This window comes from Microcaecilia unicolor, chromosome 4, assembly GCF_901765095.1.
Source record: "Microcaecilia unicolor chromosome 4, aMicUni1.1, whole genome shotgun sequence".
Classification (NCBI taxonomy): Eukaryota; Metazoa; Chordata; class Amphibia; order Gymnophiona; family Siphonopidae; genus Microcaecilia; species Microcaecilia unicolor.
Window position 1 is genome coordinate 297,763,138 of NC_044034.1, and position 26,565 is coordinate 297,789,702.

The window sequence follows — 26,565 nt, forward strand, 5'->3', positions numbered from 1 at the left end:
GGATCTGCTCCTAAAAGTTACACGCAATCTTAAAAAGGGGGGGGGGGTGAAAATGGGAAGGTCATGGGCATAATGGAGGTGTTCCTAACATTAAAGGGGATACACACCTAATACAGACTGTGACCAGGTACCTCTAAGTGCAGTCAAGGATAAAACAATCTCCTCCAGTCACAGGCTCCCGGTACAGTCAACAAATAAATGTCCACCAGCAACTTCAATCTTAAGGACTTTATTCCATGCAGGTTTCTAGTAGACCTGATACACAGTTCCAACAGCAACATTCACCTTCTATCTTAAGCACATATAAGCCACCTGAAAGTGTGTGGTAAATAGTCCCACTTTAAGCAGTAGGCTGTCAGCACATATCAGGATTCAATACAGGCTCACAGTCAGCTCCAGTCTGGGCTCTTTATCTAGGGCACGGTAACAGTAGTTCAACTCCAAATAAAAGCAGCTCATTCAGTTCATCATCACAGTTAACACACAAAGCAGAAGTTTCTACTTTCTACTCTCTTTACCTTCATAATGGGTTCCATACTTTAGGGTCTTCTCATACCCAAGGGATTCCACCCTGCATCTGCTTCACTGGTAGATTCAATACTTTAGGGACCTCTCTTACCCAAGGGTTTTCAGCCTGCACAACTTTAGGGACTTCTCTTACCCTACCTAATCAATCCCTGGCTTCTGCTACTACAACCAATCATTCGCCTTCCATTAGCTTTCCCCACACCCATACCAGCTGAGTTAAGCATTAGACTAATGATGAGCTCCTGCGCACAGGGTTTCCTATCTCTCTTCCCCCCTAGTGGCAGCCAATCTACACGTCCTGCCAGCTTACACCCATGTCTTCCCCTATTGCAGCTAGGAGTCCAGTCCGGGTTCTTCATCTCACCCCCTGGCTCCTTGCCTGCAATGCCTTCTGGGACTTGTATTTCAGACTGAAACTGCCTTAACCCAACTATCCTGGATGTGACTCTATCACAAGACGCATACATTTGCACCACTTTTCAGTTGGTGCAAAGGGCTGAGCCGAAAGTTATGTGCGATTCCTGGGTGTAAGTGCTATTCTATAAACCTTGCCTAACTTTAAATGTGGCTTATAAAATAGCTCTTTTTTCGGTTCCGATTTTTTTTTGGGTGCCATACATAGAATCTAGCCTTTAAGTGGCATGCATTTGTCTGAAACTTATATGCTTGGACTTACATCAGCTTTAGGGCTGGTGTAAGTGTTCATGCCTTACGTTAGAGGTGCATATCTTGCCTAGGCAACTATTTCCTTTATGGAATAGGTTCCTACCAGGTGCCTTCAGGGCACCTATTTCTAGGTGCTTCTGACATCCCTAGCAGGGGTTGGGCTTGGCCAGTTAAATAATATAGCTAGACAAAAGGATTAAACACAAAAATAAGTATTTTATTTAAAGGGATTCTTCGGTCTGTTCCTTCACAGTGCCCGAGACATAGGATGGAAAGCCCTCTGCAGTTCAGTATCCAGGGTTTTAGACAGGAACCTGGCAGCAGGCCAAACATAGTCCATGGTTGCCAGGGTTGCCACACCCTAAACACAGCCTACAAGTTCTCAGGTTCCTCAGAGGTCCAGGTCTGGCTCCAGCCAGGCCTCAAAGCAAAACTTGCTTCAATTTAGTCAAAACAATGGCTTACTTCAGCCAGGTCATGATTATGGAATGGACGCTTCAGCGTCATACAGTGGACATTTACATTTTCCTTCCCTGGGCCTCCTTAACCTCTGCCTGACCCTGCTTTTGAACTTCCTGGTAGTGACTCCACCCCTCCTAGCTCACTTCCTCCTGAGGCGGGATCTGCACTCTTAAGGTGGCCCAGGCTAACTAAAGAGGGACTTTCTTAAAGGTAAGGGGCAATGTCCTATAAACTCCATCACCGTGCCTCATTACAGAATTGCCCCCTTTATATGAATATGCAGTTGTACATTTTATAAAACACCAGTTCTGTGTGTAAAGTAGGTTTACATGTGGAAAATGCTTATAATATTGTTTGTTGAGTGTAAAATGAAGGAGCCTTTGCTAAGCCCATATCTAACACATTCCTAAAATAGTTTTTTTTCTTTTTGCAGGTTCCACACTAATTTTTCCACTAGCAAGTGAGACTTGCAAAAGTATTAATGTGGGATCACTGAGGGCACCTTTTACTAAGTCACAGCTGGTAAAAGGATTGTCTTACTTTTCTGCAGGAAATGGCTGTGTGGCAAGTAAAGCACTTGTCGCGTAGCCGTTTCGGGGGGGGGGGGGGGAGCTCTTACTGTCACCCATTGAGGTAAGAATGTGACACTGCCCAATTACCACCGGGTACACCCCGGTGCTACAAAAATAAATATATTCTTGTAGAGATGGATATGACAGTGCACTGGGGGTGGGAAGTACCGCCAGGCTGCTGTGGTAGCCCAGTGGTACTTCCTGTTTAGCAAGTGATAAGCCTGCATTGGGCTTACCGCCGCTTTCTAAAAGGGGCCCTTAATGCCTCCTATTTAAGAGGCACCAGTCCCCAAATTCTATAAATGGTGCTCAAAACTGCATATGCTAATTTGGGTATGCGCCCAATTGACGCACACAATGTAATTGAGTAATGAGCCAATTAGCACCAATAATTGGGTGATGAACAATTATTGATGCTAATTGGCAACAATTTAGATTTACACACACATCTTTCTAAGTGCTACTCTATAAAAAGGCACATAAACATTTTAGGTCACAACTGAAAAGAAGGCCATGGGAGGAGCATGAGCAGGTCAGGGGCATTTACTAAAGATGCACACAGTATTATAGAATTCAGTATAATTCAAACCATGCAATCCTGAATAACTGTAGTTGTTTCCCCATGAACCAATTTAAAAACTGCTCTATCTTCTTTTTAAAAATGTTAGCATCAAGATCCTAGCTGCACCCTTGTTAAGGTGGAGCCCGTCCTTTTCAAATAGGCTTCCACTACTTGCTGATTCTAGCTTGAGGCCTAGAGCCCTGCTCCAAGTTCAGTTTTACTCCAGCTCTTACAGTTGTTTATCATATTAACATTATATAACTGGAAAGACTTGAATTTTAGAGAAAGTTTATTCAAATCCTTATAATAACAACAAACATAATAATAATAGCAATAATAATTTTTATTAATGTTCAGGGCAGGTGATGGCATTTAGAACTATTACAATATGTAAGCACAACAAAGGTAAAAATATAAAAACCACCACAGTAAGAAACTTATAACATAGTTCTCGCTTAGAAGAGGGAGGAAATCACTCTAGTAACACAATAATTAGACGATTTATACAATGAAAGAAATATACTTCCAATATGAGGGAACTTCCAGGCATGTTACACTTTCTACATCACAAACAGAAAGCTGTCAATCCTACACAGTTATAATGTTCAATCTTATGTACAATTTATTTTTCAATGTAAGGTTAACTTCAGCTATGATCTTATTTACATATATTTGAGTATTGTAACAAAAAAATATGTACATGGTGATCTAGATCAAAATATGACAAAAACAATGTTACACAAGCCCTTTAGACGATAATTAAGCTGCTCTGGATCAGGCCCAAAATATGATTCTAGCATGTTGGCAATGTCAATGGTGGAGATAAAAACTGGAAGAGAATTCAGGAAATCATGGGATAATCACAGAGGGCCCCTTAGTAGCAAAGAACTGAAAAGAAAACCTAAGGTTAATCAGTGTTTCTGGCACTGCACCAGGAATGAAACTGGGCAAACTGGATAGGCCTCACAGTTTGTTTGTTTTGGGGGGGAGGGGAAAACCACCTAGAATTGATAGTACGGTCTATAATTATTTTATTAATAATAATCTGATGTGTTTCAATGTCTGCATTAGGAGGGCAACAGTATAAAACAGGTGGCAACATTTCCATATGTGTTACATGTGTACATGTTTAGATACTAGCAAATACGTGTATATGCACCATATTGCTACCTAAGTGCTATTCTGTAATTAGGCATGTATCATGCATAGTGTGTGTTTACAAGAGGACATACAGGTGGGGCAGCCAGGACATAGCCTGGGCAGGATTCACACTTACGCACATAACTTATAGAATATTATAACTTACGCTCAAACCTCTGTCATTTAGGCGCTATCACTTATGCCAGTTCTCTGTCACCTAAGCCAACTGGGAGATGCTAGTGTTCTATAAAGTGAAGTCGGCTCCTACCAGGTGCATTCTGGGCACCAAATTGTACAACTGTCCATTATGTGCTTTCAAATAACTAATTTTTGTTTTCTAGAAATCTTTCTGAATAAAAATGCTTAAAGAGACACAAATATTCTAAAACATGTTTGGATTTGTGTTGCCATTGTTACAAAAGGGTCTAAAATAATGTGTGAAGGACACACCTCAGTGCTGTCTTCTCTTGCCAAATGACTTATCCAGTCTCAGTCTCATTCGAAGATTAATCTGACTAACAGAACTCTTTCAGAGATTTAAAAAACCCCAGCTACATTGTGATATCAGAAAAGGATCCATTGGCCCATCCAGTTTCCATCATTATCTACCCAAAATGCAGAGAACCATAGGGTAGACAAGCATATAAACTCCCATCTTTAAACCAGCACCAGCATCTTCCCACTTTACCAAAATCCAGCCCTTTTCCACAACTGCTGAAGAGTTTTAATCTTCTGGCACCAATAATGGTTTCATATTATTTTCTGTCGCTAATAGATCTCAATATCTCATGCTGTTGGTTCATCAATCTCACAGGCTTAGAAGGCAAAACAATCGCTTTCACAGTTGAAGAGTGCCATATTAAACCCAGGAGCAACTGGGGATCACTCCTGCTCACACTTGACCAGGACTTCTCAGCCCTCTCCTGGAGGCACACTTAGCCAGTTGGGTTTTCAGGATTTCCACAATGAATATGCATGAGATACATCTGTATATACTGGAGATCTATTGAATGTAAATGTCTTTCATGCATATTCACTGTGGTAATCCTGAAAACCTGACTGGTTAGATATGCCTCCAGGAAAGGATTGAGAAACACTGCACTAGGCACCAGAGACCCTTGGTAAGGACATGATAAGTTCTGAGGAGGGGGCGGGGACTCAGATGACTGTGTGGAAGAGGCTGGGGGAGATCAAAAGCCTTCAGTGGGACTGGGGAGGGGGAGGGAGAAATGATGAGGCACAATCAGAGTGTGCATTCACATTGAGAAGCAGCAATTTTAGAAAAGCTTCTCCCAGACACATATTAGTCATTGACCACACCTTCCAGTTGTAGATTCCACAGCTTCATTATGCACTGTGTGAAAAAAAAATTGTTTTCTATTATTTGTTTCTGATCTGCTGGTCATTAGTTTCATGGAGCGCCCTCTTGTTTTTTTTTTTGTTGTTTGAAAGGTTAAACAGCTGTTGCCTACTTAACCATTCCACCCCCACTCATGATTTTATAACCTTCTATGATATGCCCTCTCAATAATTTTTTTCTCCAACCTGAAAACCCTAACCTGCTTAGCCTCTCTTCATAAGGGAGGGGGTCCCATCTCCCTTTGTCACCCTTCTCTGAACCTTTTTCTAGTTGATTTTTTTTTAATGGTGCGACAAAAAAAGCAGACTACTCAATGTGCTGTTACACCTGGGACCTATACAGAGGAATAATTATATTCTCAGTTTTGTTCTCCATCCCTTCCATTTTTCCTAACATTCTATTTGCTTTTTTTTGCAGATGTGGCACACTGGGCTGAAAATTTCAATATATTGTCCACAATGGCTCCAAGATCTTTTCTTGGGTGGTGACTCCTAATTTACAACCCAGAATTTGTGAATTCAAGAGAACTTAAAACAAGCATTTAGGATCTCTAAGGGAGGGGAAAGGATAGATGGTATGGATGGAACAAATGGTCTTTATCTGCTGTAATTGTCTGTGTTTCTATTTTGTATCTTTAGGTGGTATTTTTTGTTCTTTGTGCATCACTTTGTGCTTGTCTACACTAAATTTTATCTACCTTTTGGATGGACGGTTAGCTTGGCAGAGTTTAAAACGGGGTTAGACGGTTTCCTAAAGGACAAGTCCATAAACCACTACTAAATGGACTTGGGAAAAATCCACAATACCAGGAATAACATGTATAGAATGTTTGTACATTTGGGAAGCTTGCCAGGTGCCCTTGGCTTGGATTGGTCGCTGTCGTGGACAGGATGCTGGGCTCGATGGACCCTTGGTCTTTTCCCAGTGTGGCATTACTTACTTATGTACTTATGGACAATCTTCGGGTCTCACAAAACTCTTCTGAAAATTCTGGCAATCCTCAGCCATTTTAAATAACTGAATAATTCTGTTTCATCTGCAAATCTGATCACCTCACTCATCACTCCTATCTCCAGATCATTTATGAATATGTTATACAGCACAGGTCCCAGTGCCCTTGGGGCACTCCACTACTGTCTCTTTTCCATGAATATGTATTTCCCTACTTGAAACATTTCGTAAAGATTACTTTTCTTTGGAAACCATAACATATTTGTGCTGTCTAGTTACTGATTCAGGGAAAAAGCGGAGACACTGTGCTCTCAGGGAAGAAACCCTGCATGAACAGTATCTGTGTGACCTGGATATCTAGGGATCACACAATGTCTACAGCTTTTTTAAATTAGCAATTAATGTTCTCTGGCAGTAGATTACACTCTTTGCTGTTCAGATCTTGCATCTACTGTGTCTTCCTGGTTTAAAAGATCCTTGAGGGCCTGAAGCCTTCATTATGTCTTAAGACCCCAACACAACTCCCTTACTTGTCAGACACTATGGGGTGTTTCTTTTAAAAATGAAATGCTCCTGAACTGGCATTGTTATAAACCGCTGTCCCTGGATGTTTCTTTAATTTCTGCAGTACCCCCTTAACATGTTAGATTAGAGACAGGCCAGTTGGAGGTGGGGGTGGGGGGGAGATGGTCAACTCAGATGTACTTTTTGATGTTGTTTTTACCAATTTGTCTCTGAAGAAAAAACAAATCCAGGTACAGGTTCCGTCCCAGGATAGCTGAGGCACAGACCATGGCTCCCTGCAAGGCCCCGGCAAATCCACACACAAAAGTATCCTGACCTGCAATACAGAGCAAATATGTTAAAGCATCTACAATTCCAATCATTAAGGTTAGTAACTTCTCCTTCAGTCAGAAATATATGGAGAAGTACTATGCACTGTAATCACATAGCCTTCCCATAGCTTTCTCCAGCAACCTGTTACTTTAAAAGCACTAGTAAGTCAAGGGATGCCTTTCATTCTTACAGGGTTCCCAGGCATTTTATGATGTACAGTTCTCAAGAGGTATAATAAAGTCACAACCAAGGTGAAAGATCTGGCAGCAGATTACTGCTGCCTGATCTATGCAGGAGAGGGAAGGAGAAAGAAATGATATCAACTAAATCAGTGTTTCCCAAATCCAATCTTGTAGTACCCCTTTGCAAGTCAGGTTTTCAGGATATCCACAATGAATATGCATGAACTAGATTTGCATATAATGGAGGCAATGTATGCATATTCATTGTGGATATCCTGAAAACCTCACTGACAAAGGAGTACTTCAGGACTGGGCTTGGGAAACACTAATCTAAATTATAGTTTGTTTGTTTTGTTACATTTGTACCCTGCGCTTTCCCACTCATGGCAGGCTCAACGCGGCTTACATGGGGCAATGGAGGGTTAAGTGACTTGCCCAGAGTCACAAGGAGCTGCCTGTGCCTGAAGTGGGAATTGAACTCAATTCCTCAGTTCCCCAGGACCAAAGTCCACCACCCTAACCACCAGGCCACTCCTCCACTCAAATATACTGATCAATAAAATAAAGTAAGAAAACATGAAATCTGGTGTTTGTTCAGGAAAGTAATTCCCCACACAGACGTTTGCCATTCCAATAACAAAGCAGCAATCTGGCTTGTATAGTTTGTAGTTAAAGAGGTTTGGGGGTAAATATGTAGCTTGCCCCTCCCCAGCACCTAAATCTAGTCATCTTGGGCCAGATGGTAAAATTATGTATCATACCTGATAATTTTCTTTCCATTAATCATAGCCGATCAATCCATAGACTAGTGGGTTGTGTCCATCTACCAGCAGGTGGAGATAGAGAGCAATCCTTTTGCCTCCCTATATGTGGTCATGTGCTGCCGGAAACTCCTCAGTATGTCGATATCAAAGCTCCATCCGCAGGACTCAGCGCTTAGAGAATTACACCCACAAAGGGACACTGCCCAGCTCACCACCGCCGAAACGGGGGAGGGGAATCAACCCAGCTCATCCCCACACAAGTGGGGGAGGGGAATCCGTCCAGCTCATCCCCGCGGAGCGGGGGAGAGACACCACACCCGCCGATGCGGGGGGACCTGGCTTATCCTGCAACCGCAACCACGGGAGGAGCTGACCCTAACACCGCCGAAGCGGGAGGGGTACAAAGCTGCCCTACAGCCGCACGAAGCGGGAGGGAGCGCCGGCAGAATTTAGGTCTCAATCCAGCCCCGTAAAACGGAGGGGAGAGGAATGCAGCAACTCACTGTAACACAAAATCGTCTCAACTCCTGAAGAATCCAATTGAAAAAACTTGAACACGAAGTCCTCCTGAACAGGAACTGAAGACTAAACTTGAACCTGAAATGCAACCAGAATATAAACAGTACAGATATCTGGGAGGGGCTATGGATTGATCAGCTATGATTAATAGAAAAACAATTATCAGGTATGATACATAATTTTACCTTCCATATCATCATGCCGATCAATCCATAGACTGGTGGGATGTACCGAAGCAGTACTCACCCAGGGCGGGACATAGAAATCCCTGACCGCAACACTGAAGCTCCAAACCGGGCCTCCACCCGAGCAGCCACAGTCAAGCGGTAATGTCTGGAGAAGGTATGAGCCGATGCCCAAGTTGCTGCCCTACAAATCTCTTCCAAGGAGACGGACCCGGCCTCTGCCATCGAGGCCGCCTGTGCTCTAGTGGAGTGAGCCTTCAGCTGGATAGGCGGCACCTTCCCCGCGGCCACATAAGCCGCTGCAATGGTTTCCTTGACTCATCGTGCCACTGTAGGTTTGGCAGTCTGCAGACCCTTACGAGGACCTGTGAACAGCACAAACAGATGATCCGACTTCCGGAAATCATTGCTCACTTCCAAGTATCTGATGATGACTCGTCTCGCATCTAGATATTTGAGAGCAGAGTACTCCTCTGGGTAGTCCTCCCTACGAAAGGAGGGTAGACAGAGCTGCTGATTTACATGGAAGCGAGAAACAATCTTGGGCAGGAAGGAAGGCACTGTGCGAATAGACACTCCTGCCTCAGTGAGCTGCAGAAAGGGCTCTCGACATGATAGCGCCTGGAGCTCGGAAACTTTTCTGGCTGAAGTGGTAGCCACCAAAAAGACTGCTTTCAACGTCAGGTCTTTCAGAGATGCCCTCGACAAGGGTTCATAAGGCGGCTTCTGCAAGGCTCTTAACACCAGATTGAGATTCCACGCAGGTACCACTGAGTGCAGAGGAGGGCGCAGGTGATTAACTCCCTTGAGAAAGCGCACCACATCTGGCTGCGAGGTCAGGGAAGCACCCTTCAGGTGACCCTTGAAGCAAGCAAGAGCCGCTACCTGGACCTTAAGGGAACTGAGTGACAGGCCTTTTTCCAGACCTTCTTGCAGGAACGCCAATACTGAAGAAATTGGAGTAGTGAAGGGAGAAAGTGAGCCTGCCTCACGCCACGATGCAAAGGTACGCCAAACCCTGGCGTAAGCAGTAGAAGTAGAGCGCTTCCTCGCTCTCAGCACAGTGGCGATGACCTTGTCTGAGAAGCCCTTCTTCCTCAGACACTGCCGCTCAATAGCCAGGCCGAAAGACCAAAGGGGGAGGGATCCTCCATTACCACGGGACCCTGATGCATCAGGCCCCGCTCCGCTGGCAGCTGCAGAGGGCTGTCCACTGAGAGCCTGATCAAGTTCACATACCAGGGACGTCTGGGCCAATCCGGACTTCCCAGGATTATCTGGCCCGGATGCTTTGCCACCCAGCCTAGCACCCTGCCCAACATGGGCAAGGCGGGAACACATAGAGAAGCTCCTGTGTCGGCCACTGTTGGAGAAGAGCATCTACTCCCAGAGATCGAGGGTCCCGTCTTCTGCTGAAAAAGCGCGGCAATTGGCTGATGACGCCATCAGATCTAGGCTCGGCTGGCCCCAGCGCTTCGTGATGTCCAAGAAGGCCTGAGCAGTATTCATGACTCCCGCAATGTGGGCCGCCGACAGCTGTTCCAGGTTTGCTTCCGCCCACAGGCATAGCTTCATGGCCTCCTTGGCTAGAGGGGTGCTCATGGTACCTCCCTGGCAATTGACATAGGCCACAGCCGTTGCATTGTCCGACCGGACCCGTACTGGCTTCAGCGCCAGGACCGGGAGAAACTCCAAAGGCGCCAACCGAATGGCTCTGAGTTCCAGGAGGTTGATAGACCACTTTGCCTCTGCAGGGGACCAGAGCCCCTGCGCTGTCCTTCTCAAGTAGTGGGCTCCCCAGCCCGTCAAAGAGGCATCCGCCGTGACGACAACCCACTCCAGGGTCATAAGAGGCATTCCTGCGGACAGCTAGTCTGGCCTCAGTCACCAACTCAGCGCCTTGCACACCGCCGGATCCAAGGGAAGGCGCACAACGTAATCCTCCGAAGCTGGAGTCCATCGCTGCAGCAGAGAGAGCTGTATAGGTCTCATATGGGTCCTGGCCCAGGGCACTACTTCCATCGTGGCCGTCATAGAGCTCAACAGCTGCACATAGTCCCAAGCCCGACTAGGAACTTGTCTACCTGAGCCTGAAGCTTGACAATCCGATTGTCTGGCAGGAACACTCTGCCCACTTGGGAGTCGAATCGAACTCCCAGATACTCCAGGGACTGAGTCGGGCGCAGCTGGCTTTTCTCCCAGTTGATGATCCACCCCAGGGAGCTCAAAAGAGCAATCACCCGGTCTGAAGCTCTGCCGCACTCTGCATAAGAGGGGGCTCGGATCAACCAGTCGTCCAGATAAGGATGGACTTGTACTCCTTCCTTGCGTAGGAAGGCCGTGATGACCACCATTACTTTGGAGAAGGTCCGTGCAGCAGTAGCCAACCCGAACGGGAGGGCTCTGAACTGGAAGTGTCGGCTCAGAACTGCAAAACGCAGAAAGCGTTGATGAGGAGGCCAGATGGGAATATGTAAGTAAGCTTCCTTGATGCCCAAGGATGCCAGGAACTCCCCTGCCTGCACTGCCGCCATAACAGAGCGGAGAGTCTCCATCCGGAAGTGCCGAACTTACAAGGCCCGATTGACCCCTTTGAGGTCGAGGATAGGCCGGACAGAACCTCCTTTCTTTGGTACCACAAAGTAAATGGAGTAACGTCCCTTGCCAAGCTGATCTTCTGGCACCGGAACGACCGCATCCAGGCGGATCAGATTGTCCAAAGTCTGCTGCACTGCCACAGCTTTGACCGGAGACTTGCAGGGAGAGTGCACAAACCCGTCTCTTAAGGGTCAGCAGAACTCTAGCTTGAAGCAGTCTCTGATGACTTCCAGCACCCAAGCGTCTGAAGTTACCCTGGTCCACTCGCCCAGAAACGAGGCTAGGCGTCCTCCAATCTGCTCTGAGCCATGGACCAGCGCCCCGTCATTGGGTACGAGACCCTGGGGGAGGACCGGAGGACGCACCTCTGGGACGGCGGTCTCTGCGAAAGGAATTTTATTTTTCAGTTCTTTCAGCACTCTGGAGTGTATATCATCCAGTCTACATGATTTGCCACTCTGGTCAATTTGGTCTATTACATCTTCCAAGTTTACTTAGATTTATTTCAGTTCCTCTGAATCAGCACTTTTAAATAGCATTTCTGGCATCAGTATCTCACTTATAAGTAAAGACCAAAGCAAAGAATTCATTTTGTCTTTCTTCTATGGCCTTGTCTTTCCTAAGTGCCCCTTTTACCCCTTGATCATCTAATGATCCAACTGACTCCCTCGCAGGCCTCGTGCTTCTAATGTACCTAAAAAAGTTTTTTATGATGACTTTTTGTTTCTAGAGTAAACTTCTTTGCTTCTTTTCACATTCCATTTTGTCTTCCTTATCCAACTTGCCAGTGTTTATGCTGTTTCCTATTTTCTTCATTCGGATCCCTTTTATGTTTTATGAAGAATATAGCTAGTCTGGTCTAGTTACTACTATTTTGCCTAGCACGGACATCAGGCTTACCACTCTGCAGTTTCTCAGATCATCCCTGGAACCCTTGGGTTTGCTATACATTCAAATTCTCCCATCTTATTTTTCAGACTTCCAGTATTTACAACTTGCTTATCAGCTGACAAGGTTAAGAGAATGTGAATAGAGTTTGTTAGCATCAATATAAAGTGGGACCACAAAAACTGGCTAGATCCATGTCAATCCAGTTATGGAACAGAAACAGTCCTTGTATCCCTACTAGATGACCTTCACAGAAACCAGTGTTAGTACTGCTAGATTTCTCAGCAGCTTGACACTGTGGATCATGATATTATGTTAGAACTGGCAGAAACAGGTATCAGTGGAACAGTACTTGCTTGATTCACATCCTATCTATCAGACAGGCAACAGTCCATAATGTTTGGCAGCACCTCATCGCCACCATGGGCACTGACCTGTGAGGTACCACAAGGATCAATACTGTCACCTATTCTGTTCAATATCTACCTCAAGTCACTACTGAGCTGATTCGGTCAATGAACACTCAGTTCTACATCTACGTGGATGATGTGCAACTACTCATACCCATTGAACCTAACCTACGTCTACAGACCTAAATAAATCGACTATCTGTCTAACATCAATTCAAGAATGGACTAAACACAACAAACTTTGCCTTAACCCAAGTAAAACCAAGCTTCTCTGGGTCCTGAACACAAGTGGACTCATACCTGACATCAAAATCTCTTTTGGGAAGTACGAACTCCTCCTCAAATCACAAGTCAGGAACCTTGGAATACAGTTAGATTAAACACTTACTCTGATTCCCCAAATCCAAGCAACTTTCGAGAGCTGCTTCTACTATTTGCAACAACTATGCCACCTCTCTCCTTACATTGAGAAGGCAAATCTTATCCTAGTTGTGCATGTCATGATAACATCAAGCCTGGATTACTGTAATGCACTCTACACTGGTCTGACTATAAAAGGACTGCACCAGCTTCAATTGATTCAGAATACTGCAGCAAGACGCTCAGAAGGTTACAAGCAACGTGACCACATCACACCATTTTTTGCAAAAATTTCTTTGGCTACCAGTACAATACAGGGCTAAATTAAAAACTCTATGTCTGACCTTCAAGGCCCTTAAATGGCCCCGAGTACCTGTAGAACAGGATCATCCTCTACACACTTCCAAGGACACAAAGGTCCTCCCAAGGAGTATTCCTAACCACACCAAGTCATTACAAAATGTGATACCCACAACGAGCCTTCTCCAGAGTAGCCCCACCCACACTCTGGAATGCAGTCCCTGAAAGGCTCCGCTTAACACTACTACTAAGACTATCTCTACTTCAGGAAGCAGGTGAAAGCTTGGTCTTCAACCAGGCCTTTAATGGAAGAAGTAACTAACTTGTTAGTCTCACTCACACACACAAGGAGTGACACAGGCTGCGCATACTGCAGCAGGACATGTTTATCCACTTCTACCCTAGCTGAGATAACATTTTACAGTCCCTCTGACCTCATGTGCAACTTTCTTTAAATTTGTCTCCTTATTTTCTAACTCCTCTTACTCTCTTACCTCTTCTCTTCATGTTCAAGTGTACAGCGCTGCATACGTCTAGTAGTGCTTTAGAAATGATAAGTAGTAGTAGTAGTTACCTATCTATATGTTCCATCTTTGCTTATACCCTACGCTGTCTATTAAAATGTTTTATTATGTATTATGTTGACATTGTAAGTATTATACTATGCCATACTTTGTATTATTATTTGAATACTAGTAAAAAAGGCCCGTTTCTGTAGGCAAGGAAACGGGCCCTAGGCAGGGAATTCCTCCCCCCCACCGCGCTACGGCCCCCTCGCCCCCCCCTTCGGCGAAGCCGTTGTCCCCCCCCCGGACCGCCAAAAACCGCCCCCCGCCGCCGTTGTGTACTACCTGTGCTGACGGGGGACCCGCAGCACAGGTAACTTACACGCAGTTCACGCAGTTCACACAGAGGAACTTCCAGAGAAGATGAGGAAGGAACGCGAAGGGCACAACAACACTTCGGCTGTCGGGGGTTTGGGTCCCCCATCAGCACAGGTAGTACACAACGGCGGCGGGGGGTGGTTTTCGGCGGTCCAGGGGGGCAACGGGTTCACGGAGGGGGGGGTCGAGGGGGCCGTAGCACGGGGGTGACAGCTGATTCCGAGGCAGGGGGAGGAGTAGGGAAACACGCTGCACGTGTTTCCCTACTCCTCCCCTTGCCTTGGAATCAGCTATCATGACGTCAGTGACATCAGTGCGTGTCTGCCTAGCAGACCACCTCCAGCCTAGGGAGCCACGGTCCCAGGCACAGAACATTGGAGGTGAGAATTATTATATAGGATTGTTACTGCTTATCTATTGCTTATGTTTGAGGTATTCTTACTGTACACCGCCTTGAGTAAATTCCTTAAAAAAAGACAGTAAATAAATCCTAATAAATACAGAAATAAATAAATAAATAAATAGAAATTGATCTGTATCTGATCCTGGTGTGGTTCCCTACTGTTAAAAACAGGGCATAAAACCAAAGTAACAAATTCAGAACAAAACAGTAGAGAAAGTAATGCAGGACTGTGAAAACAGCAAGACAGATCCCAGTATTAGAAAGTAGGTTAGGCATTAGGGATTTTCAGATGCAGGAACAAACTAAAGACTTTTATGGAACACAATCCCTACATTGAATCCTATTAAGTAAATACCTGTCAGATACAGATTTTTGACGGGCGTTGTTGGTCGAAGCATGGCAGTAGTTTCAGCACTCAGACGACTCAGATCGTGATCTGCTCCGTACCATTCACCCTTTGGGGCAGCGATATAATGCTGATTAGACAGGGGTGTCCCAGCTGAGATGAAGTCAATCTGTGTGAGTCCACAAACACAACAAACACATCAATCTCAGCAACCAGCGTCTACACACCAAACACTGAAACACTCTTCAGCCAGAATTTGAAATTTTTGTATGTCATAGAGAGTGAAGCGGAAAGATCACAGCCCAATTTAATTTACTGAATGAACTATTTAACAGGAAGGGTGTTTTACAAGAAACATCCATGAGGAGGCCCAGAGAAAGCAGGTTTGTAAGGAATCATTCCTTATCATGCTACCTGTGGCGCAATCTCTACACCTGGAATAAGGTATCAGCAACACATAGAAGAGTCAATTCAATGTAGCCCTCTGACAGTTTAATAAAGTTAATAATAACTTCTAAAAAGGATGCTAACGACTACTTCCTAAGAAAATAAAACAAATATGCATTGCTGAAAACATAATCATAAAAATATGAACGTGATCTTTATCTCACCTTGTCCTTTATTTGGGGAAAGTGCTTCAGGATGGTTTCCAGCATGGCCTCCACAAAACTGTTTTTCAGGCTCTCATAATCCATTCCTCTTTTTTTCACCTTCTTATCTGTCCATTCTTCAAACCACTCGTATGGAGTGGCAGTCAGAGCTGTTAAGGTGGACTTGCCTGGAACAATGGTATATGATGGCAGCTGAGGATGGCAAAATCTCTCTTCAAATGCAACAAACGTTTAAATCAAGCTTGTTCAAGTTCAAGTCCTTGAAGGCTGCAAACAGGCCAGGTTTTCAAGGTGTCCCTAATGAATATGCATGAGAAAGATTTGCATGCCCACTACATCCATTGTATGCAGATTTCTTTCATGCATGTTCATTTAGGATATCCTGAAAACCTAGTTTGCTTGCAGCCCTTAAGGACTGAACTTGTTCAAGCTGGGTTTACTTGCTTGGTGATTAGGTAAATGTAGCTCCTATATCCAGGGCCAACTTTCGGTGTGTGCAACCTTTGCAGCTGCACAAACTGTCACAACAAGGGTGACAAAAGAAAGGACAGCAGACGATGTATCAATTGACACCTTTATTAACCATCCAAGACTCAACACGAGTCGTGTTTCAGCCCACAGGGGCCTTCCTCAGGAATCTCAAGTAGGATGTGTGCTGATGTGTAGCTGGACCCAATCTGTAGCAGATGTAATCCAATATCTTGCTGTTGTGAGTACAATAACCTTAGATCGCTAGAATTCTCGGGAATTCAAACTACTCTTGGATGGTTAATAAAGGTGTCAATTGAGACATCGCCTGCTGCCCTTTCTTTTGTCACCTTTGTTGTGACTGTTTTGTCTGTTTGACCACAAGGGTTTTTGTTCTTCTGTTGCTCAACTGCACAAGTCACCGTGCCAGAGGGAGTGCCAATGTTCTTTCCTCCCAAGCACCTTCTTAATCCCCAGTGCCTACTAGCAGATGTTCATATTCTGGCTGTGGCCAATCTAATGTGGCCAGAGAAGACACGCAAGCACAGGACACAGATCCTTCTAAAGAATGCAGGAAGCATGTGCAGGAGGTGGAGCTGTTCTGTACTATTGCTGCCATCAGGAAGGGCCCCCAAGGAAGCTAATAGGCTGGGCGCATGTAGGCTGGGAGTCAGCCAGCTGCCAAAGGGAAGAGGCCAGGAAGAGTCCTTACCTTAAGGCAACTATTTTAGCTTGCACAGGAGTTTCTGATAGGAAGGGCAATCAGCCTCCTGGGATGAGAGGGTCACAGAAAGAGAAGACTGTGCAGCAGACTGAGGTTTGTTGGTAGGTAAAGAGTCTTATGAGCACAAGGAGAGGAATGGGAGCAGAGGAGAGAGAAGGTGTGGGAGCAGAAGAGAGAGAGGAGGTGGGAGCAGAGTGAGAGAAAGGGAGTGGGGCAAAAGAGATACCAGTACTGGGCAGAAGGCAGAAAGAGAAGAGACCAAGCTATTGCACGGGGTCAGGTAGGAGGTGATATGGTGGGAATGCAGATGCCAATCTTGTGTGTAATGGGTAGCATCATGTTGGGACCAAACCCTTCTATCATCATTTTTGTAGGGAGTGTTATGTTGAATTGGCTGAGCCACCAGGATTTATAGGGGTGAGAGGGTTGTTAGTGCCACTGAACCTCTTACTATTTGTTTGGTTTAGTTTCTCTACATGAAGCCTTTCAGACTGGAGAGTACAGCAAAACAGTTAACAATACAAATAAAAGAAAAGAAAAGCTAAAATATCATTAAAAGTAAGAAAAGAAGAAAAAAGTATACTATAAAAGAGAGAATAAGCAGTGAGGGTCTGTTGGAAAGAATTATACAAAAGGGGTCAAGAATGTTTAGTTTATTCTGGTATTTGGTATTCTGGTATTTGCTATACCACTGTCTATCCAAAAAACTAGCAGAGCAGTTTACAATCTTAAAACATTCAAAAACAAAAGGCTATAGGAAAATAAGACAAAAACAAGGAAGAAAAGAAGGTAAGTTAACCAGTGGCGTTTCTAGGGGGGCTGACACCCGGGGCGGATCGCTGATGCGCCCCGCCCCCCGGGTGCAGCGCCCCCTCAATGCAGCGCAGACACCCCCGGCGAAAGGACACCCCCGCAAAGGGACCCCCCCCCCCCCGGGTGCACGCCGCTGGGGGGATGCCGCGCGCGCCTGTCCTCCGTTGTTCCATGCTTCTTCTCTGCCCCGGAACAGGAAGTAATCTGTTCTGGGGCAGAGAAGAAGCATGGAACAATGGAGGACAGGAGCGCGCGGCACCCCCCCAGCGACGTGCACCCGGGGTGGACCGCAGCTACCGCCCCCCCCTAGGAATGCCACTGAAGTTAACAGTACAAAGATTCATAATCAAAATAAAAAGGAGAAGAAGTCAGCAAAAGTTCATAAAAAAACCTGGTCTGTTGTCTGTAATATAACTCTCCAAAAATTTAACAGAATGAAAAAAACAAACAAGAAAAGACACAATAAGTTCAAACATGGGCCAAATCAGACTGGAGGTTTGTGAGAGAGTCTATAGAATGCTTCCAGTTCCCCTTAAGGCACTCCCTCACAGTGTCAGAGCCATCTCAGTCCTGCTCAAGGGAGAATTGACATGGGAGAGGCGGAGCCAGGAGGGCATGGTCCAGGAAATATAAAAGCTAGAGGTACAGCCAGGGTGGGGAGGCCCAGAGGGAAGCAGTAAAGGCTCACTGCATATGCCTCCACAACATATCTGTGAGTTTCAAGCATGACAGCCAGGTAGGCCAAGTTGAATTGGGACCTTGAAGAATTGTATGCTTGAATTAGTTGGAGGCCAGCTGGTGAGTGTTGTTGACTAGAGACTGTAGAGCATGCCATAGCCTGTAGGGGCAAGACCAAGGGAGGACTTTGCATCTAAGGACTAGTTTATTTTATGTTCTCCTTTGCCTGTGAAGCTAACAGGAATACCCCCCCCCCCCCCCAATGCCTAACACTTTTAATAAAGTATTACTTTCTGCTCACCTGAACCCACTGTTTGGCTCTGCTTTTTCTGAGCTCCAGGCCCGCCCTCGTTAATGTTACCACAGGGCAACCATTTTCTACTTCTGTTGCATAGAAACTTAGATAAAAGGTGGAATTCCTACTCTTCTAAACCCCCAAATTGCCCCCAAATTGCTTCTTGCAACTTCCCCACCTCTCCAAACTGACCCAACAGCCCAAAAACTACTCACAGGCACAAGCCCCACCACAAAATCTACCCCCACAACTTCTACACCACCCCAAAAAATGCCTCAATCTCAAAAACTAACCCCCAACTACTGCCACACCACCCTGCAACCTACTCCATCCCTAAAACTACTCCCCTGCAACTGCATTATCCCTACAAAATACCTCCCACAACTGCCAGTTTATATTAAAAACTTGTAATAGAAAAGCAGGGTTTTACGCTGGGCCTCAGAAGGCTACAAAATTATCAGACAGGAGAAGTAACACTGCTGAAATTGCTGCTATGATCCTCCAGGGATCTAAGTAGGACCAGAAAGGAGAGGGTAAGTCTGGACATGCCAACAGAGGCCCAGCAGATCTCATGAAACTATGGAATCCTGCAGGTCAAACTTAATAGTGAAGCCAGAAAAGAGGAAGTAGACAATCTTGGATAACAGTGCAACTGCTATAGTCCTCCTGCTGGCAGGAAGGCAAATTGCACCAGAAGGCGGAAAGGATTTGTGGCAATAGAAGATTGCACCTAACAGCCCAGAGGGAACTTCCTTTTGGAAAGTTTGTGTTTCTGAATAATTATCAACATTCCCAACAGATAAACATTTATCTGTAGGGGATTAACGATCTGTACTTTTTTTTGTTGTTGTTACATTTGTACCCCGCACTTTCCCACTCATGGCAGGCTCAATGTGGCAAGCAATGGAGGGTTAAGTGACTTGCTCAGAGTCACAAGGAGCTGCCTGTGCCGGGAATCGAACTCAGTTCCTCAGTTCCCCAGGACCAAAATCCACTACCCTAACCACTAGGCCACTCCTCCACTCAGCCAATCAGTTTGCTCAGGATCTAGCTAAGCATTCTTTTTATAGCGAGGTGTGCAGTAAATGAACTTACAATGCAAATAACATACCTGGGTATCTCTCTTCCCATGTGGGATCTTTGGCTGATGGAAACGCTACATATATCAATGGAATGCTGTCGGGTGCATTTTCTCTGCAAGCTGAAATGTACTGAGTTTCCCTGGAAACAGACAAATGGCACACATCACAGCTTGCTCAAAAGAATCAGGTTCTACTAGAAATATAACATATGGCAATAGATAATAAGGATGTGTGTTCATTTGAAAACGACATGGAAAAGGCAATAACAATTTTCAATCAGAAACAGAAAAGATGTTTTTTTCCTCTCATTAATAGTGCACACTATTTAACAAGAGATTCAGTATTTAAGAATAATGCACACTAAAAAGCAATAGGGTGCACTCTAGAGCAATACTATCCCTGAAATGGAAAAAAAAAAAGAACAAAAATTAAAAATTCCATAAATATGGAAAACTAAACAAAATGAACATTTATGACCGGCACACTTCTAGTAGATAAAGCCCCCCAGATCCATCTAATCTACCTATTTACCTTCCTCCAGCAATACTAGTTAAAGTTTCACTTAAGAGTGCTGAGGGAGGGGGGGGCAGTTCCAAAACAGATACAAGTTATCAGGGACAAGCTGAGCTACTCCCGATTTTGCCCCTTTGTGTCTCTGGACTTGTAGTTCCATAACCATACACCCTTCCCCCTTAAGTAAATCTGAGCACCACTAAAATAATCAGTGATCTTCATCGCAAAGCATATAGGGACAGATTTAAAAATCTCAATATGCATACTCTGGAAGAAAGGCAGCAGAGGGGTGATAAGAGACATTTAACTACCTCCATGGCATAAATGCACTGGAGGGTGAGTCTCTTTGAATTGAAAGGAAGCTCTGGAATGAGGGGGCATAGGATGAAGATGAAAGGGACAATCTTAGGAGTAACCTAAGGAAATGCTTCTTTATGGTAAGAGCCTCCCAGTAGAGGTGGTGGAGACAAAGACTGTATTTGACTTCAAGAAAGCATGGGACATGCACACAGGATCTTTAAGGTTGAGGAAGGAATAACAGAAGGTATGGATATGCCAGATTGGCTTTATCTGCCATCATTTTCTCTGTTTCAAAGAGTAACCAAAGCCAAGAAAGAAGCTTTACAAAAAGAAATAGCTTACCACTGTCACACCTGTGAACCTAGGAGAAGAATGTTTTAGATACATAGGAGAATGGGGTAATACATGGAAAAATAACAGGCTGTACTGTAATGATGGGCTACATCTTTCTGTGATGGGAAAAAGGATCCTTGGGGAGATATTCAGACAGTATGTTTCTAGACATTTAAACTAGAGGCTGGGGGTGACAAAAGGAAACAGGGGATTTCAGAAAGTCACCCCCAGAATAAACATAATGGCAGAGGGAAAGGTCATGTAAATATAAAAAAACACCCAAACTCACTAAGCACATGGAAAGCTATGTGCACAAATGTGCGTAGTCTAAGTAAAAAGGTTCAAGACTTGCAAGCCCTGATGTTTGAAGAAAACTTGGATATTGTTGCTATTACAGAGACATGGTTCAACGATTCTCATGAATGGGATGTGACCGTATCGGGCTATAATCTTTTTAGGAAGGATAGAGAGGGCCGAAGAGGTGGAGGAGTGGCTCTGTATGTGAGAGAAAATATCAGAGCGGCTGAAATGCGGGGAACCTGGAGAAAAGAAGAAGCTTTATGGATCGTCCTGGAAAGAGAAGACGGAACCTGTATCCACACTGGAGTTATCTACAGACCTCCTGCGCAAACGGAGAAGTTAGACAAGGATCTGATAGAAGATATTCAAAAGATTGGTATGAAAGGGGAGGTGCTACTGTTGAGAGATTTCAATTTGTCTGACGTGGATTGGAACGTCCCGTCTGTGGAATCGGAAAGAACTAGGGAGATTGTGGATGCCTGTCAAAGTGCCTTGCTCAGACAAATGGTGATGAAACCCATGAGGGAGGGGTCGATGCTGGATCTAGTGCTCACTAATGGAGGTAGTGTTTCCGATATCCGGGTGGGTGCCCACCTATGTAATAGTGATCATCACACCGTATGGTTTGATATAAGGGTGAAGGCGGAGTGCAGACACACAAAACTCAAAGTACTGGATTTCAGACATACTGATTTTGATAAAATGGGGGAATACCTGAAGAAGGAGCTGTTGGCATGGGAAGGCGTAGGAGAAGTGGAAAAACAGTGGTCCAAGCTAAAGGCTGCTATAAATATGGCAACTGGTCTTTTTGTGAGGAAAGTAAACAAAAACAAGAGAAGCAGGAAGCCTATATGGTTCTCCAAACAAGTAGCTGAAAAAATAAGAGCAAAAGAGGCTTTGTTCAAGAAATACAAAAGAATGCAATGAGAGGATCACGGAAAAGATTATTGGATTAAACTGAAAGAATTGAAGAGGGAAATACGGCTAGCGAAAGCGCGAGCAAAAGAAAAAATGGCTAAAGATGTAAAGAGAGGTGACAAGACTTTTTTTCAGATATATTGGAGAAAGGAGAAGAGATAGGAATGGAATTGCGAGACTGAAAGATAATGAGAATGGCTATGTGGAGAGTGATGAAGATAAAGCGAACATGCTAAACAATTATTTCTCTTCGGTGTTCACGGAGGAAAATCCTAAAGAAGGACCACGGTTGGCTGCTGAGGGAACATCTGGGAATGGAGTGGATACTGCGCCGTTTACGGAAGAAAGAGTTTATAAACAGCTGGAGAATCTGAAAGTGAACAAAGCTATGGGGCCGGATGGAATACATCCCAGGATACTGAAGGAGCTCAGAGAGCTATTAAAGATGTATTTAATAGATCTTTAGAGACGGGAGAGGTTCCGCGAGATAGGAGATGAGCGGATGTGGTCCCTCTTCACAAAAGTGGAGACAGGGAAGAAGTGGGAAACCACAGACCGGTAAGTCTCACGTTGGTGGTAGGAAAAATAATGGAGTCGCTGCTGAAAGAAAGGATAGTTAACTTTCTAGAAGCCGACGGATTACAGGACCTGAGGCAACATGGCTTTACCAAAGGAAAATCCTGCCAAACGAATCTTATTGACTTTTTTGCTGGGTGACCAAAAAACTGGATGAGGGACGTGCGCTAGATGTAATCTACTTGGACTTCAGCAAAGCCTTTTGATACGGTCCCCCACAGAAGACTCGTGAATAAGCTGAAAGGGTTGAACTTAGGACCGAAACTGGTGAACTGGATAAGAAACTAGTTGACCGACAGGTGGCAGAGGGTGGTGGTAAATGGAATCCGCTCGGAGGAAAGGAAGGTGAGCAGTGGAGTTCCTCAGGAGTCGGTGCTGGGGCCTATTCTGTTTAATATATTTGTGGGAGATATTGATGAAGGGTTGGAAGGAAAGGTGTGCTTTTTGCGGATGACACGAAAATAGCCAATAGAGTGGATACCCTGGAGGGAGTAGAAATGATGAGAAGGAATCGCCGAACGTTAGAAGAATGGTCGAGGGACTGGCAGTTAAAATTTAATGCCAAGAAGTGTAGATTGATGCACTTGGGGTGTGGAAACCGAAAAGAGAGATACCGGATAGGAGGGGAGAGATTAGTAAGCTCGACTCAGGAGAGAGACCTTGGGGTGTTGGTGTCGGAGGACCTGAAGGTGAAGAAACAATGCGACAAAGCGACGGCCATGGCCAGAAGGATGCTAGGCTGCATAGAGAGGGGCATAACCAGCAGAAGAAAGGAGGTGTTGATGCCCCTCTACAAGTCATTGGTGAGGCCCCACTTGGAGTATTGTGTTCAGTTTTGGAGGCCGTATCTTGCTAAAGATGTAAAAAGACTGGAAGCAGTGCAAAGAAAAGCTACGAAAATGGAATGGGATTTGCATTGCAAACCGTACGAGGAGAGACTTGCTGACCTGAACATGTATACCTTGGAGGAAAGGAGAAACAGGGGTGATATGATACAGACGTTCAAATATTTGAAAGGTATTTATCCGCAAACTAACCTTTTCCAGAGACGGGAAGGCAGTAGAACTAGAGGACATGAATTGAGGTTGAAGGGGGGCAGACTCAGGACTAATGTCAGGAAGTATTTTTTCACAGAGAGGGTGGTGGATATGTGGAATGCCCTCCCGCGGGAGGTGGTGGAGATGAAAACGGTAATGGAATTCAAACATGTGTGGGATAAACACAAAGGAATCCTGTTTAGAAGGAATGGTTCCATGGAATCTTAGCGGAGATTGGGTGGCGATGCCGGTAATTGGAAACAAAACGGGAGTTGGGCAGACTTCTACAGTCTACGCCCTGATCGTGACTGAACAGATAGGGATGGGCTGGAGTGTAAATTTTAAGGGGCTTCGATGTTAACTTCAGAACTTAGTACACAAACAGTACTGGGCAGACTTCTACAGTCTGTGCCCTGAGAAAGGCAAGGACAAATTAAACTCAGGTATACATATAAAGTATCACATACCATGTAAAATAGTAACACAGGTTTTTATCTGCCGTCATTTACTGTGTTACTATGTTAATAGTACTTGTGGACTTCAATACTTTTGAATGGAAAAAGAACAGTCTCACAAAACTGGGTGCCATGCCCAGGTGTGAGTATTCTTGTCTTCACTTTGGATATAAACATTATACCCTCTACCCCTTCCACCATGCTCCAAGAGCTTCAGGTTCTAGTAACTCACTAGGAAATGGCTTACCACTTGTCATTCTAAATAAATAGTAAACACAGCCTTGCCAATGAGAGTTTCTTGCTTTATTTAGAATGTTGGGAGAAGCCAGAGAGAAACACAGAGTACTTTTTAAACCATTCTTTCCTCTCTGTTTGCATTGTGAACAGAGTATGTTTTTATTGCTTTTCCAGAAAAAAACCAAGACTTCTATGTTCTAATCCTTCTTCCAATAAGGCTAATTACAGAACATGCCTAAGTTATCTATTATTCTTTCATACTTAGACCGAAACCCAGTACATCTTGCTTTGTCACTTACATCGCTTCTCCCTGCACCTGGTTTGTCCTATTTGCTCCATTCTCTGCCTCACACTCCGAAACAATTTTCTGATAAAGGAAAAAGTCTTAGGGGTCCTTTTACTAAGCCGTGTAAGCATCTACGTGCGCCCAATGTGTGCCAAAATGGGGCTACCGCCCGTCTACTGAATGGTTCTTGCAGTAATTTCATTTTTGGTGCACGTCCGATACATGTGTAGGTCATTACTGCCTGGTTACTAGGTCAATGGCTGGTGCTAAGGTCTGAGACCCAAAATGGACACACGCCAATTTGGATTTTGCCGCACATCCATTTTTGTCAGAAATTTAAAAAAGGCATTTTTTGCAGGAGCGCTGAAAAATGGATCTGCGCGTGCCCAAAACATGCGCCTACACTACCGCAGGCCATTTTTCAGCACACCTTAGTAAAATGACCCCTTATTTTCTTACATTACTTCTCTGATTAACCCTTCTGTTGTTGGTTGCTTCGGAAGGCAATATTCACACATTTGGCAAGTAACTCAAACATAAGCAAAGGCATTACACAAGGCGATCATAATTGCAAAACCTTTGATCAGCTTAAATAGATCGGGAAAGTAATTAGATAAAGGGAAGAAACAGCACAAGCTGCTAAACCACCATAGAGCTAAAGTAGTTCAAAAAGGGGGAAAAACAAAACCTTGGAAGAAAACTGGGACAAGGGAGATAAGACAGAGACATTTCAATACTTTTTGTGGCATAAATGCACAGGAGGCGAATATCTTTCAATTGAAAGAAAGCTCTGGAACAAGAGGGCATAGGATGAAGGTGAAAGGAGATAAACTCAGAAGTAACCTGAGGAAATATGTCTTCATGGAAAGGGTGGTAAGTTCATGGAATGGCCTCCCAGTAGAAGTGGTGGAGACGAAAACAGTATCTGAATTCAAGAGAGCTTGGGACAAGCACATAGGATCTCAAAGGGAGTTACAGGGAGAGTAGATGGCATGGGTGGGCAGGCTGGATAGACCATATGGTCTTTTTCTGCCTACATTTTTCTCTATTTTCTATGTTTAAGTTGCTAATAACTGGGGTTAACAGTAAAATAATTTGTCTTAACAGTAGCCCACGTTCACCACTTCCCCCCTTAGTGTATGTGGCTTAAACTTCACACTGTATTTGGCTCAGGGTTTGATCTTCCACAGCTGGTTACTACAAACAGAATATTCTCTCTCTCTCTCTCTCTCTCTCTCTCTCTCTTCTGAGTTGGGCTCCTACAGATTGCAGCAGCTGTAAGCAGGAGAACTGTTAATTTCTGCCTTTTATATTTTTGTGGATCAGCCTGGCCAGTTTTCAGAATTACATCATGGTGTTGGCATTCTGGAGGGGCAGACTAAGTCAGAAATACTAAAAGTAGAAAGAAACCTCTCCTGTTTAAGATTTCAAGACTCATACTTACAATGTATCCAGATTCTTATCGTGGATAATGAAATAGTTTGTAGCTTTTAGTCCCAGTTCTTCCTTTGTGCCATTGAGGCCTACAAATAGACTGAACCCAGCAACTCCATGATGAACCAAACTAAGCTGAGACTGAATCCCTGTGTGCAGAGAACAAAAACAGTTAAACAGCTGTCAAACTACAGTAGTGATGCTCAGCCCAGGTCCTGGGGCTAACCAGGGATGGTTTTATAATTAGGACGCGTGAAACGGTTGTCTCAGGCAGCAATCTCCCCTCGCATTCATTTTATGAATAGTCAGGCAACATTTTGTGATCAGAGGACTTTGTAGCCTGCACTGTGGGACCCCCTTCTGGAGACAGTTGGAGTCAAGTGGAACTCCTGTGGATGACCAACTGTGCCATGTGCCTGACGGTGAGTCTATTACAATCAGCCACACACACAGTGGCCTGTGTTTCACCATAACTGAGCACAGACAACAAGGTGGCTGGGAACTGATAGATACACAGTAGAACTCTTGACTAAGGGGAAGCATGGAATTTATTGGGCTTTTCAAAACCAGAATTTATTATGTTCAATG

At 44.6% G+C, this 26,565-nt stretch overlaps 1 protein-coding gene across 1 annotated transcript in view; it reads right to left on the bottom strand.

Annotated features, from left to right (window-relative positions):
- Positions 1 to 6,790: 6,790 nt before the first annotated feature.
- Positions 6,791 to 26,565, bottom strand: part of LOC115469282 (all-trans-retinol 13,14-reductase-like) — a 40,505-nt gene continuing 20,730 nt past the window's right edge. The window contains exons 7-11 of the mRNA XM_030201777.1: positions 25,988 to 26,126; positions 19,618 to 19,727; positions 15,529 to 15,695; positions 14,927 to 15,086; positions 6,791 to 7,082 (exon numbers count right to left, since the gene is read on the bottom strand). Coding sequence (XP_030057637.1) covers positions 6,937 to 7,082; positions 14,927 to 15,086; positions 15,529 to 15,695; positions 19,618 to 19,727; positions 25,988 to 26,126 — 722 coding nt within the window. The 3' untranslated portion in view covers positions 6,791 to 6,936. The remainder of the gene's footprint in view (positions 7,083 to 14,926; positions 15,087 to 15,528; positions 15,696 to 19,617; positions 19,728 to 25,987; positions 26,127 to 26,565) is intronic.